This window comes from Aptenodytes forsteri, unplaced genomic scaffold, assembly GCF_000699145.1.
Source record: "Aptenodytes forsteri isolate BGI_AS27 unplaced genomic scaffold, ASM69914v1 Scaffold50, whole genome shotgun sequence".
NCBI lineage: Eukaryota > Metazoa > Chordata > Aves > Sphenisciformes > Spheniscidae > Aptenodytes > Aptenodytes forsteri.
In genome coordinates this window covers 5,529,066-5,543,068 of record NW_008795126.1, presented here as the reverse complement: position 1 = coordinate 5,543,068, position 14,003 = coordinate 5,529,066, and the positions used below count along the sequence as shown (strand labels likewise).

General features: G+C 39.6%; 1 protein-coding gene across 1 annotated transcript; it reads left to right on the top strand.

Annotated features, from left to right (window-relative positions):
- Positions 1-816: 816 nt before the first annotated feature.
- Positions 817-7,036, top strand: CLEC3A (C-type lectin domain family 3 member A). The gene is made up of 3 exons (XM_009277309.1): positions 817-992; positions 3,140-3,220; positions 6,334-7,036. Exons 1-3 carry the CDS (start codon positions 878-880, stop codon positions 6,723-6,725), a joined length of 588 nt encoding a protein of 195 aa, XP_009275584.1. The 5' UTR covers positions 817-877; the 3' UTR covers positions 6,726-7,036.
- Positions 7,037-14,003: the final 6,967 nt, after the last annotated feature.

The window sequence follows — 14,003 nt, the reverse complement described above, 5'->3', positions numbered from 1 at the left end:
TTAAAAGGCAGCCCCACAAAACACAACAGAGCCCAAGGGCAAACAAAAGAGATCCAAATGCAGAGAGCTCTCCAGAGTCCAGAGAGACAGTCCTGCTTCAAGCACCTTGTGCTGTACTGAGAGCAGCATCACCTCCTCTGACCATATAGTCAGGACTTGGGAACCCTTGGAAGAGTATCACTAACTTTTGTTCCCCTGACTAGACCCTGCTGATAGCACATATTGTTCTTAATCAGAAATGCAGTCATATCTATTAGGTATTTATTAACTCTTCAGAAATTAATAAGTGCACTCCTCACATTATATGATCTTTGTGTATATATGCATGTGTGTAGCTGCAATGTTTACATTTACTCAGGAGTGAGTAAATTCTTTTGTTGTTTCAATGTAAATACAATCATGACCATTGTCATGACTTAGCCAGCTTGGGTCAGAGCTGTCCTGGGTGAGCCTGTTACATTTGTAGAAATCTTTTGGCTACCCCTCCTTGAGGCTGGCATTGCACAAGGTGTTTTCGGGCATCCATCTGCTTTTCCATACATTTTGACTTCAAAGTTAAAACAGATACGGCACTCATTAGTGGCAATCAGCATGCTGTTCAGTGCTGGTACAGCCTCTGTAAAAGCAACCTGTCCCAGCTGAACTCAAAACAGAAATAGGAATTTCAGTTGAGATGTGAGAACAAGGGGGTGCCTTATGCTACAGCCAGCTTAAGTATTAAACACATTTCGTAAGCAAGGAGTACAGCCAGCCCTATCACTACGCTTTTATAAAACTGACCTCAGTCAGTCCCTACTGAGATGTGTCTATGTGACTTGCTCTCAGAGCTGCTAAAGAGCATCTCTTGAAGCTCCTTGTTAAGTTCTTTAGAAGAGACATGGCACAAACTGGACTTAGGATTTTTCTACTCATAAGCATACTACTGCTGGATCAGACCATCAGCCAGGCTTCCAAATTCAAAGCCAGGAAGCACAGCAAACGTAGAGTGAAAGGTACTGGGTTTTAACTGTGAGGAGGGATTGAAGCTTATAGACTATGCAAGTTTATTATATACTTAAATAACATTGCATAAACCAGAAACTAACATTATACAAATGCTTATTAACAAAGGACAGTTGAGTCTATATTATATCTAGTCTTTGAAATATGTATGTGAGTTAGCAAAGTTAAAATAAGGTGGCAGAATGAGTTATGGAATAGAGCTGTATAAGAGTTGTAAATATATTGCTCTGTTATGCCTATTCATCTCTGTCGGCATTATTTAGGACTCGGAGGTACAGCTGAGAGAGGACTCTGGCCGATCATTCTTAGTTACGTAGTTATATTGACTAAGATCAGAAGAATGGAAATTCATGTACATATGGTGGAAAAGAGCAGAATAAAATATTCGGTCTCCAAGGGTTATTGTTCAGATTTTTGTACCATTTCCTGATTTTAACAGAATGTCTGTCTAATATTTGCAAAATATTACTTTATCTGTGTGACAAGTACTGTGAAATGGCAAGTCAAACTAATGAAAAAGAATTAGAAGATAAAGCATAAATTCCCAGAGCAAAGCTTACAGAGCAAATAAAAAAACCACTGAAAGTTGTTTGGAAATGTCTGTGTATTTAATTTAAAGACTTATTTATAATAAAAGAGGGTATGATGGAGGTTACACTAATGGCAAATATTTAAACTCCTAGTCAATGAAAAAAACGTAGCTTTGATAAAGCCATTGTACAACATGATTACACTGCTCTGGAGCTATACAGTTAGATATACACTTCCTTCTCCTTTTGAATCTCTATAGTTTTTAGCTTGGTGTCCTAAGGACAGGCTGCTTACACATTTGTTTTGCCAGCACATTTGTCTGTACCTTCCACTACTTTTGAACTTGAAACAATTTGGCAGAAGAACGGAGCTCCTGAGGATGAGTTTCCCAATATTTTATAAAATTTAGAGTGAGGGTGCCAAAAAAAAAAAAAGAAAAAAATTTGCATCAATGTCCCACTATGAAAAGGTTGCACCAGGAGTTCAGCTTGTTCTGCTTTTTGCCTCTTTTGAAGCAGACAGGGGACACGGAGAGGCTGCTGTGAACTGGGAATCGCAGGGAGGAGCGTGGATTGAGGAACTGGGAGTCCTGCCTTGGGGAACCAGGGAGTCACGAAGGACAGCTGGGGTTATCCCCACAGGCAGTAGAGAATATGGAGAAGAGATGAGCTTTCTGGGGTGCAGCTGGAGGGTTAGGTGATGTAACACAGATCTGTAGGAACTGTGGTTTTGTTAGTTCTGCTACATGTGAAAGAGCTTATTTATTCCTCATGTTCATTGCTGTGGCTTCTGGAAGGTCTGGTTACTGCTGCAATCAAATTGCCATCTTGTGCAATGGAAACATGCCTGCTAGTTGTCTGATGGTGGTGGAGTATTACAATGGTTAAGAAAAAAAGACTGGAAAAGAGGACATGAAAATGGAGTTATGTGCAAATTAGCTCCTTTTCTTGTCCCACCATCTTCTTGGTGCTTTTGTAGGTGTTGCAAAATGGTGATTCAGACTGAATTTGTCTGACTCAAGTCACCAGGCCCTCTCTGTACTGACAGAGAGAGGAAGGCTCCTCCTGGGGAGGGGAAATTGCAGCTCAGCAAGCTTGTCTGGATACATTGAGACTGTGAAGTTGGATTATATTAGTTGTTCCTCACTGTGTTAAAACAAGAGTTGTGTGAAACTCTCATGCTCACAGAAATAACATTTCTTGAATAAACACAACTTGTGTCCTGCTATTATTTGTATGTCATATATATACACCATGGTATACAGGTTCAAAAGTAAATAGGCAAATTTTGCTGTAAATTAGATACTGGCATGCTAAATAATGATTAGCTGCAACAATCCATGGCTCTCAAACCGTTACTAGGATACAGTCCAACTGAAAATAAGATTTAAACCATGAGGGTGAAAGGTAAAGGTGGCTTCCTTCTGTTTTTTAATAGGAACCCTATAGGAATCCTTTCATTAAGGAAAAATCTTTAAAAGAAATCAAAACATCTCAGCAATGCAGAAACAGAAACATGATATTTTGAAACAGCTTTTAACATATAATTTTTTAAATATTTTTTTGTGCGGTGATCTGTTCATTTCTCTGTATTTCTTTTATTTAAGAAAAAGATGACCTAAAGACCCAGATTGACAAATTATGGCGAGAAGTAAATGCTCTGAAAGAAATGCAAGCACTTCAGACAGGTAAAGAAGCTTCACTGTTCAACAGCTTCCAAAAGTTATCACTGCCTTTCCTCTCTCCTTCACTCCCATCCTTCTCTTTAATGGGGATTTGTGACTGAGAAATACAACTCCTTAAGAGCATGGTATGCCATAGTTGTAATGGTGAGACAAATGTTGAAGGAAGCATTCAAGTAAAATCAAGTCTGAACTAATGGCATACAAGTGATGATTCTTCACTATGAGCAAGAATTAATCTGGGGTAAGAACTACTTTTTTCTTTGCTATAGACAACCCCAAGCGTGATTTTAGGTATAATCAAAGGCAACACAACAAGGGTTGCTGGGTTTGAGAATTTAGGTGGTCAGCGGGTTAGGTCCCCAGGTTTGATATGAACACAGGCTAACTATCAAGGCAAAAATATTCATGGAAAAGGCTGAGAGTACCCCCAAAAGGAAGCTAAAAGGACTAAGCCTTTTTAAAGTGTGCAGTTTGTGACATTCAAATGTGAATGTTGCCATAAAACTTCAAAGTAATACCCGCTGTGAGTTCAGAAATATCCTGTATCAATGTGCAGAGTCCTTTAAGAATTTAAATAGCCAGATGGAAATTTCCAAACAAAATAAGAAGGGTAAATACACATGCACCTACTAGACAGTTGCGCTTTTTCACAGCTGTTGACACAAAACTTGGCATTTAAACATGTACAAGAGGACACTACAGAGGAAATTACATCATTCACATGAAACAGAACATATTTTCCTTAGGGATGGTAATATCTGGGTTGTCCTGCTTTATGTCTTGGGTTACATAGAGCTTTTTGAGCTTTACAAAATATTTTTATTTTAAATTTCTTATAAGAAGACTTTAGAAGTTTCTTAAAAGAGGGAGCCTGTGCTAGACAAGTAACTCTTGTTTAAAAGTAATTCTTGTTTTTCTTCCAGAAGGAGCTTGAGAGTAAGCATGCAATGGCTGAGAAATGAAACCAGAGCCAGGAGATTTTCTATCCTCAAAACTTATTTTGAGCTATATTCTAAATTCAGAACCCACGCTGTTCAACTGGATTCCAAATTTGGCAAAAAGAGATCTATCACCCCTCTAGCTCTGACTGCGTTTATTAATGGCCTTATGAGACTTGAAAAAGGAGCTGCTTTTTTAGCTTATAGACATTTCCAAGACACACGTTACAACCTGATTTCTTCTTTTGCTTGAATTTCCTAGGTCTCCTTTCTACATAGCGTGAAATGTTGCCACACGCCATTTAGCAGCACATACTTTCATCCTAAAGAGGGCCAGTCTCTATCATTACTGCAGCATTGTTGAAGTAGATAAGGTGTCTCTGATCTTTCCCATGAATATAAATTTGTTAAAGAATTCAACATTTAGCACATACTTTCATTACTTTTCTGTGGCCATTAGCAGTTGGAAAGGATAAAATTTGAAGGATAAGTGCTAATATAAAATGATGACCCTGAAAATGCAGCTAAGGAATGCAATGAATACTACAACTGGAAACACTAAAAAACTGAGACATATAGGATATGGTCCAAAGTGGATTTCCATATCCTGACAATCAGATACATAATTGCTTTTTTACAAGAACAGATGACAGGAATTAGATTATAGAAAACATCAGGACAGAAGATGTTCATATTGTTTCACGACATATTTCTAATATAAGTACAAGATGAGTTTAAGCAATAAATGAAATAATTTCAAAGTAGTCACATGCAGGATTCTAAACAATTGTTACAAGAGTTTATTCAAGGCCTTTGCTACCTTCCTCAGCTCAGAAGGAACACTCCTTCGAGGAGGGTTCTCTTCTTGTAAGTATTTTTCTTGGGAGAATCAGTTTTTCACATATCTGCATTAGGAGAGCTGGAAAGCAAAGTTTAAGGATTCACTCCTGCAAGCCTGCCCACACAGCCCTCGGGCTGGAAGAACTCTGACAGCGTTTCTGCAAGGCAATTCCAGTTGCAGAGCATATGCCAAATTAGTGTTCTAGTACATTTGGACTTTACATCAAGACTTCCCCGATATGTTCCAGTAGAACTAAAAGCAAACAGATTTATAAATGCAAATGTTTAGATTATTTGGTTCAGATTGTCATGCAAGCTCAGTAATAAGTGTACACTTTTAAAAAGTGTTTATAAATTTAAGTCACTTTACCTCATTTGAATTTAGAATTTGAAGGGATAGACTTTGCTGGAAAGACCAGAAATTAAGAACTAAAGAGGTGAATGTGTACTCTTCTGCAGGTGGAAATATACTTTTATCAATCATCCAGAGATTTGCATTATGAATTTCAAATCAATGTTTTTCTGGTAAGCAGGACACATTTAAAATAGCACTTTTCTGTCCTGCCTTTGTTTGCTAGGAACTAGGCTTAGTTAATGCATAAAACTTTACTTTCCTTTGGCACTTAAGTATCATAAACATGAAAACATCTTTAGATCTGTCTCTTTACTATAAAGCCAAGTATAGATTTTCTGATGACCAACTCCCATCTACCAACAATACAAATATCCATACCTCACCCATTCCATCAGTTTTAAGACTGATGAAATCAGGTAAAAATGTGTGAAAGGAGGACTATTTGCTAAAAGAAGACATAAGATACACTGACAACAGGCCTGAAACAGCAAAATAAAAAAATGCTTGAGAGAATTACATTGCTGGAGGGAATCTGGGGCTCAAGATCATGCCTGAGGTTCATCAGCATAAACACAGGAAAGATTCTCCAAAGCACTGTATGGTGTTAAGATCACAGCTATGTCTGTCCTTCCTCTTAAGTGCCTCTTCTCTGGAGCAGCCATAAGAGCATGCTCTGCTTTTGGCCATCCCTTGTAGTCCAAGATGCTTTGCAGAGTGCCTGTGAGCAGTCTGTTCAGACTTCCCAAAGGCATGCTAACATGCTGGCTGCATACAAGGTCCTACGTGAATGGGAGGAATAGCAGGAAAGTCTGATCTTACTGCTACTTTCAAGCCCACTCTGTGGAGGCAAGAGCCTTTTGCTTGCTGAGGGACTTGTCTGCTTAATTCCCAACATACCTTTAGAAAGTTATCATTTTAGGAAACATTATTCAAAGCTATATCTCAAGCTTTTACTGAACATGCAGACCAATATCTATTCACAGTCTGTCTTCGTGGGACAAAGGCCCATAAGAAGTGCTACCTCATATCAGAAGGCACCAAACATTTTCACGAAGCCAATGAAGACTGCATAGCCAAGGGAGGGACACTGGCTATCCCAAGGAACAACGATGAAACAAATACTCTTCGAGATTATGGCAAGAAAAGTATGCCTAGAGTATCTGAGTTTTGGTTGGGTGTCAATGACATGGTAAATGAAGGGAAATTTGTTGATATCAATGGCATGGCTCTACAGTACTTCAACTGGGATCACGCCCAACCAAATGGGGGGAAGCGTGAAAACTGTGTCTTTTTTTCTCAGTCATCACAAGGCAAGTGGGTTGATGAAGTCTGCCGTACTGTCAAAAGATATATATGTGAATTTCTGATCCCATAATTACATATACGAATGACCATGACCATGTTTTGGGTTATTAACATGCAGTTTTGCTTGTTAGTAACCCCTCCCACTTTGACAGTGGTGAGTTAAAAATATCCATCTCCTGCATTGTACTCACTCTTTCCTGAAACAGAAGTTTTCTCTTATTAACTTATTTTCTATTCAGATGCTAAAAATGTTATGTTTAGTGAGTGCTCTCATTATGTACAGGAATATATATTATGTTTTGACCTACATTGTATCATATTTTGGCATATTATTTCAGCCTGATGTTCAGGTTGCTGGAATTCACCTCCTATTCCTGTACTTTGCATCTCCATGGTAGAATAGTATTTACTTGAACTCAGAAATCTAGTGAATTTATTGAAAGTTTACAGAAGATTGCTCTGTGGTGACATGTGCCAATATAAGGTGTAGGGATGCTTTCAGTTCCAGTGCTTAAGAGGGACTTCAGGATTATGTGAGCTCCTGTGAAAAATGGCCATCATCCTTATAGAGCTTAACAGGATGGATCTGTGACCAAGAGTTTTACCTATGGGTTAAGAAAGCCAAATGAAACAGAAAAATCTGATGTTAATTTTTAAACTACATGGAGTTAAAAGTGATACACTGCTAGAAAATGGGGGAAGTAGCTGTTCTAAAACATCAGTTAGTCTAAACATGTTTGCTTCTAAATGTCTCAGTTATGGCTAAATATTAGACGTCATTTGGAACATTCCCATAGAAGAAGCCAACCTGGGACTAGATTGTACCCCTGCTATGTAATGCCTTAATAAGATGTGCAAAAGACTTCTCTTCTGCAGGATCAGAAAGAGGCTTTATAATTCAGACAGTAACAGTGCCTGAAAGCACAAGTAGAGAGGAAGGATCCCCTTTCTGGGCACAACATCACCGCTTATCCACCTATCTCCACATGGCAGGCAGCACACCTGATTAGCACAAAAGAGTGGGGCCAAACCACAGCTCATTTGGCCACATGCAAATTTTCCTAACTTAACACCTGACTTGAAAATGAAGTAAAATGTGTTGGTTATTTTTTGCTGTTCTTAACCTCACAATAGAGATTTGCCTTCATGTTATAAATAGCAGTTTCTCTCTTCTGTAAAGGAATTGCATTTAAATATTTAAATATATTGCTGCTTGGGGGCTAATTCATACATTTTATCTTTTAGTTGTGCAAGATTTTCTTCAATTATGCAATAAATTTGTGATTACTGGTATTTAATTGTAGTAGTATTTTTGACAGCTTATGCATCCACATGAAGGCCATTCTTTCCTAGGACTTTTCTTAAGGATTCAAAAGGGGTACCGTCTTTGGGCACATTATATTATACTTTTTTTTTTTACTAGTATACCTACATGCCACAGGCCAAAATTTGGATCCCTGCTTGCCTAAGTGCTGTATGAGATGCAACTGTTCAATGCACCACTAATGTGTTGTAATTAATTTCATTTTCCAACATGTAATGTATTTGTAAAATAGGCCTGATTCTGAATTATCTCACTTAGCTCCTGAGTTAAAATAAAGGAGCAAAAAGTCCCCAGATATCTCTAACTTTCTTTCAAAATCTACCAACCTTTGCTAAGGTCGGGATCAATATTCCTTTTACCTACATTTTAACATGATTAAAAGTCTGCGGTAATTTTGTATGGCTTCTTTACCCCTGGCTTGTCTGAAATAGGTCAGTTTCTCAGCATATCCCTACAGCTACAGTCAAATTGAAAATTCACTACAAATTCCAGAACTTGTTTACTTTTGAGTTTAAAAATTTATGTCCTATTCAATCTATTTCAGCCAAGCTTCTAAAGTTGTACACAGGAATTGAAAATGTTTATAGATATTATTGGTGGATGTTTATCAACCGGTAGATACAGATACCAGAGACAGAAATAACTATTTTTTTAGTAGTAATGTACTGCACAAAAACAAAACCCACCACACAGAAATCAGTAATCGATTTGAAGATTCCCAGCGGAATGCTTAGTTAAGAAATAACAAAGGGACATAAAGTAAACAGGAAAAATGATGGAGGAAAACTCAGATGGATAGAGTTGGAGAGGAGATGGTAGGAGGATAAAAAACTCCTCCAGAAATGCCTGCAATGGGAGCAAGACAGACAGAAAAAAAAGTAGAAACACAGCAGGGAGACAAACTTTGTCCTGTAAAATTAACTGCCCCTATCTTTCCTCTCAGTGACGGAACGTGCCTGTGTGAAGTGAGCTCTGAGTGAGGATAAGTATTTGCTGCCTGGTGGGACTGCTCTGACTCGCTGCTGCACCAGTTCTTGTCCCCGGACCTTCACTCCCTACCTTTCCTCTCTCCTGATAAACATGTGGTATTGCCCACCTTTTCTAGTCAAGCAGATTAGGCTCCCGTCTCTACACCAGTCTCCCACAATTAGTTTCTGAAATCCTCTGAGGTCTCCCAGTGACATTTTCCCTTCAAATTCCAACTCTGGGTTCCTCACCTCTGCAAAAGTCACACAAAACCGTGCACCAGAGACCCCTGCTCCCCAGTACACACATGTACAGCTGGAAAAAAGGGATGTAAGAGCTGGAGTTTCACATGCAGCTGGGGTATTCTGCTCTGCAGATGGGTGCTGTATCATGGAGTGGGCAGTCACTTAGTGATTTCCCATTTGCACACTGGATAGTCATCACGGTTCAGTTGGGGATTGCTTGGGTGACTGGGAATTCAACAGGACACACGATAGCAACTTTTATACACATTACTGCAAAACTAACAACAGAAAAAGCTCCAACACTCACACCTAGTGGTACAACAGGAGAATGCAGAGTTTACAACGTTCGAAGTGCCACTTAAATGCGACTACCTTAACAAATACTGCTTCTAGTTGCTTGCTAAAGGAAAAAGGTCCAATGTAACATGTCCAAACATCTACTAGCATCTTTACAAGAAAAGAGAAAATAATTTTTTTTAAAGACTTTATACTAATTTTCAAAAGTGCTTAACATTCAGCTGCTAAACCTACATTCTTTTTAATTTTTATGAAAAATATTAGCAAATTTTCATTTTAGGCAGGAAAAAAAAAGATTTTTTTTTTTTCCTCAACTCAAACTGTTTCATGGACTCTATCTTGACAGACCAAGCAGTCATTGTGATAAGAATTCAGGAACGATACCCTGAATATATGATATGACAACATAAAAAACCCTAAACCCACTCCTTGCATTGCAGCATCACAACAGGTTAAATAATATGTGATTTTTCTCCTCACTTATTTCATATTTATATTTGTCCTCCTACCTTGCACCTGATGTGTCCATGGATTTCCCTCCTCCTTTGTCTCACCCCAAGGGAGGTCTCATTCTTCCACCTTCCTGCCCTAAAGGAACACAAAACTGGCTGTGGGCACCTAAGTGAGTGAGTTCCCTCCGCAGCCTTTATGACTCAGTAACAGAAGATGTTCACGGTCAAGTTACCATACAGGGTGGCACAGGGTTAGGTCACCATTCTCCACTCTGTCCCTAGGCAACTCATCTCTTATTAGAGCAAGAGTTGTCCCTTGCAGCATTCACATCTCACTGCATCTGCCTTGCTATGTGCTTTAGCAGTCATTTGTTTCTAGCATAAGAGCTGGTAGTTACAAGAGGTTGTCAGAACAAGAAACTCTTTCATCCTGTTCGTTACACATGATATACGACCAGTATCATTTGGTCTAGCTTCAGCTGTGCTACATCTCACAGGATTTTCAACAACTCAGCTTCATTCCTTCCTCTCTCTTTTTGACCACCTCAGCCCTGCCTCTGTATATTAAACCAGGCTGATCTTTATCCTAGCGAGCCTGCTGACACTGCCTGCCAGCAAGGGGAGAGACTGAGGCGGAAGAAAGACTGCCAGCACCAACATCCAGCTGAGAGCTTAGCTGTGTTACAGAGTTACCCTCCTTGGTCTGCTCCTGAAGGGAAAGCTCTGATACTAGCTGAGAGGTGCTCAGGAGCATTTCCCAGGCTTTTCAAACTGCACAGCAGAGCCCAAGGCTTGCTGATTTGCCCCTGACCTTCATTAGAGAGCTTAGTGGGGAGAATAAAGCTCAAAGTAGAGCAGTTCGGTGTGGAAGAAAGTTACAATTCAAAGCCAAGCCCAGAGCTGGCCTTACTCACAAGAATGTAAGCACAGTACTTTTACTTACTGGTATTTTTACCTTTTTCAGCTTGCTCTCTTGACTTTTACTCCTTCCATTTATTTTTCTCCATATGTTCTTTTCCATAGTTTTTATGCACGCACATTAACCCCCTGGAAAGGAAAATTTTCTAGGAGCACAGAAGTTTGCTTCTGTAGCCAGGTCTATAATTTAAAAGAATCTAAAGATCTATTCTTGAGTACTCACCCTAGTACCAGTGCAAAATTCAACCTTGTTAAACTCCTTCAATCCATCAGCAACATCCTAGTAACCTTGCAAGGCACTCAGTGTTTCTGAGGCACTGGTATCCCAGTAAGCTCAGACCAGATACGAAGTCACCTGTTGCTATGTCACAGGGGCATATGATTTGTCTGAATCACACACTGCAACTGCCTAAATCTGGATAATTACTGAAGGACAGCAATTGTATCTGTGAACAACATGAAACAACCTCAGAGAGCCTTACCTTTGAATAGCAATGAGCAAGGGGGATTCCTCTGTAGGAGCAAAGAGTCTCAGCTGGCACTTCTGCTCATATTTAAGCTCAGCCAAAGCTTGTTAGCATACATCAAGCACCCATCCCCACTTGAATGCTTGGGTTGCAGTGAAGAGTTCTCAGCTGTGCTTGAGGCACAGGTGGTCTGATGGACTACTGTATGCTGTGGATTTTGGCAGCAGAAGCTTTAAAAATGGAAAATAGTCAAATGTTTACTAATGAAAACTAACTGGAAATCCATTGAAATGTTGGGAAATGGTTTCAAATTTCAGCTTTCTTGGTCTTAATCTCCAATTTAAGCCTTCTTCTGGGATTAAGCCAGCTGCACAGACCACAGAGATGGCTGTGCTATCGGGAAAGCTGTGTTCCTTCCATTGTAGGGGTGTTTATAAAAGGAGAAAGTCCTTTTGTACCAGGCTCCAAGATAGGGGTTTGAAGGGTATAATCCCAGCTAAAATTTCTGCATCCCAGCTGGAAGCACCTTTCTGTGCTCAGCAGACCTAGGTGAGCTCGGAGCCTTCAGTAGGAGCTGGATTAACCTGCTGGGAGCAGGAGGCTACTGAGCACAGGACACAGATGGGGGTTACATGCACAGCCACCACCTGTGTACAAAAAGCCTGTTTGCTTGCATCACAGGCATGTAGCTTCCTGCCTTGCAACCTCTCTGAGGAAAAACACGCTATGCAGAACAAAAGTGCTATAGGGGTTTTGCTGTGCCTCATTTGAACTGCACAAGAATTTTCTCATTAGTACAAGCCTTGTCCATCTATCTTTGGAAAGAGGCAAACTATCTGCTTCAAGGAGTCCCAAATCCTCTTACTGATCACTATCAACACGTGAAAAAGGAATACCTGCCATGAATCAGACTAGCCTTACTGGTGACCAAGTCACTTGCAGATAGGCTGTCAAAGATCACATTTTAAAATAAAAATGTGATGCACAATCTTAGATTGTTTGTATTTGTCCAAGACTGCTTACAAATTGAGGCAGAGTTTGGCCCACATAGGCTTAGCTAAACATCTAACAGTTCCAGCACTATTTTCTGGAAAAAAAAAAAGTAAGGCTTAACTATGCATACTTTCTTCTTTAAAGGAACTCCACTTCTTTTTCTGTTTATTTCTTCCCCTCTGTGGCCTGCAATTACTCCTCAAGGTTTGTAAATATTTCCTTCATTTTTTATTTTCTATTTACTATATAGGAGTTTTTTTATAGAATTTCTCCTACAAAGCCTCCATAGCTTCTCTTCTCTTGATAAATTCCATCTTGTGGATCACTTTAGAAAAGGATAAAAGCAGTACCAGATCTTGGAAACTAAATGATGGGTACCTTAGAAACAGTTTATTGCACTGACAAATATAACACCAATCTCACTTAGTGTTGTCTAAACAAAAGATAACTTCCCTGAAGTGATGGTCTTGATACAGCATTCCTCCCCCCAGCCACGTTTTAGGCAGGAGAGGATGGCTTGAGAGTATTTTAAAGATATCTTTGCTCTCTCAGGTTGCAGCTGTCTATAGGCTCAGAGAAACAGAGGGACGCAGTATTGCAGTGTGCCAGATAGCCTCTTCTCCTCCTTCAGCAGCACCTGAGATGAGGGTACAGAGGGCCAAACCCTCACTTGCTACAGAGGAATAGCCCAGAGGCTGGGGTGCATGCAGAGCATTGCTTCTTTGCACTGCCTGCAGGGAAAAGAAGGAGAATTTATAGTACAGGGGTTTGAATGTAAATAACCTACTTTGAACAAACTTGTAACACTTGCGGTTTTTCTTGAGAAAATCACCCTATGATATTCAGAGTATTACTGCTCATACTTGCAGTCAACTAAGTAGAAAAGAAGTTCAAAAGCTTTTTTTGGTAGTGAATAAAGCCTGTTACTGATACAGCATGGCCAGGCACCTGCAGATGGCACATTTAATTAGACAGACTGACTATAAGATAGATATATTCAGACCTAAAACATGGGAACATGATACATGTATTAAAGCACCATGATTTATTCTTCTATGCTTATGCAGAAGCAATGTGGAAAATTCTACAAACATTGATCCCTTTTGTCAGGATAGCCAAAGATGAATATAGGTGTAGTTAAAAAGAAAAGCAGCAGCGCAGCAGGGACAAGACTCTAAAGATGGTTTAGTTATTAAAGTAAATGATGTACTTTTAAAGGACCTATCTTTTCTCTGTAATGTATCACAGCTATGAGAGCTGCTAGTAATTAATAAACCCTTTGAAATTAAAGTAATCTCTCTCTCTTTAATTTAAACAAATATAATGACAAATAGCTTTTCCAGGGATACTCAACCTCCTCAGTAGCACAGTGGCATTTCTCTTTGTTCTACTGAAGTACTACATTATTTGCCCGTGTAATGGTAATCATTTTGTAAAAATAAAATGCACATCCTTGGGGAAAATGGAGCAGAAACCTCCTAGTGTTGCATTATTATCGTGAAGTAAGGAGGGGGGCCAGCAAAACCGCAACCATGGACTTCGGGAGGGCGTACTTTGGCCTGTTCAGGACGCTGGTTGAGAGAGTCCCTTGGGAGACGGTCCTGAAGGGCAAAGGGGTCCAGGAAGGCTGGACATTCTTCAAGAAGGAAGTCTTAAAGGCGCAGGAGCAGGCTGTCCCCGTACACC

Bases quoted from the DNA above. Each gene is read 5' to 3' on its own strand.
- CLEC3A (XM_009277309.1), top strand. From the start codon at position 878: ATGGCACAAACTGGACTTAGGATTTTTCTACTCATAAGCATACTACTG. The intron at 993-3,139 runs GTACTGGGTTTT...CTTTTATTTAAG, and splicing joins CAGCAAACGTAGAGTGAAAG to AAAAAGATGACCTAAAGACC. The intron at 3,221-6,333 runs GTAAAGAAGCTT...ATCTATTCACAG, and splicing joins AATGCAAGCACTTCAGACAG to TCTGTCTTCGTGGGACAAAG.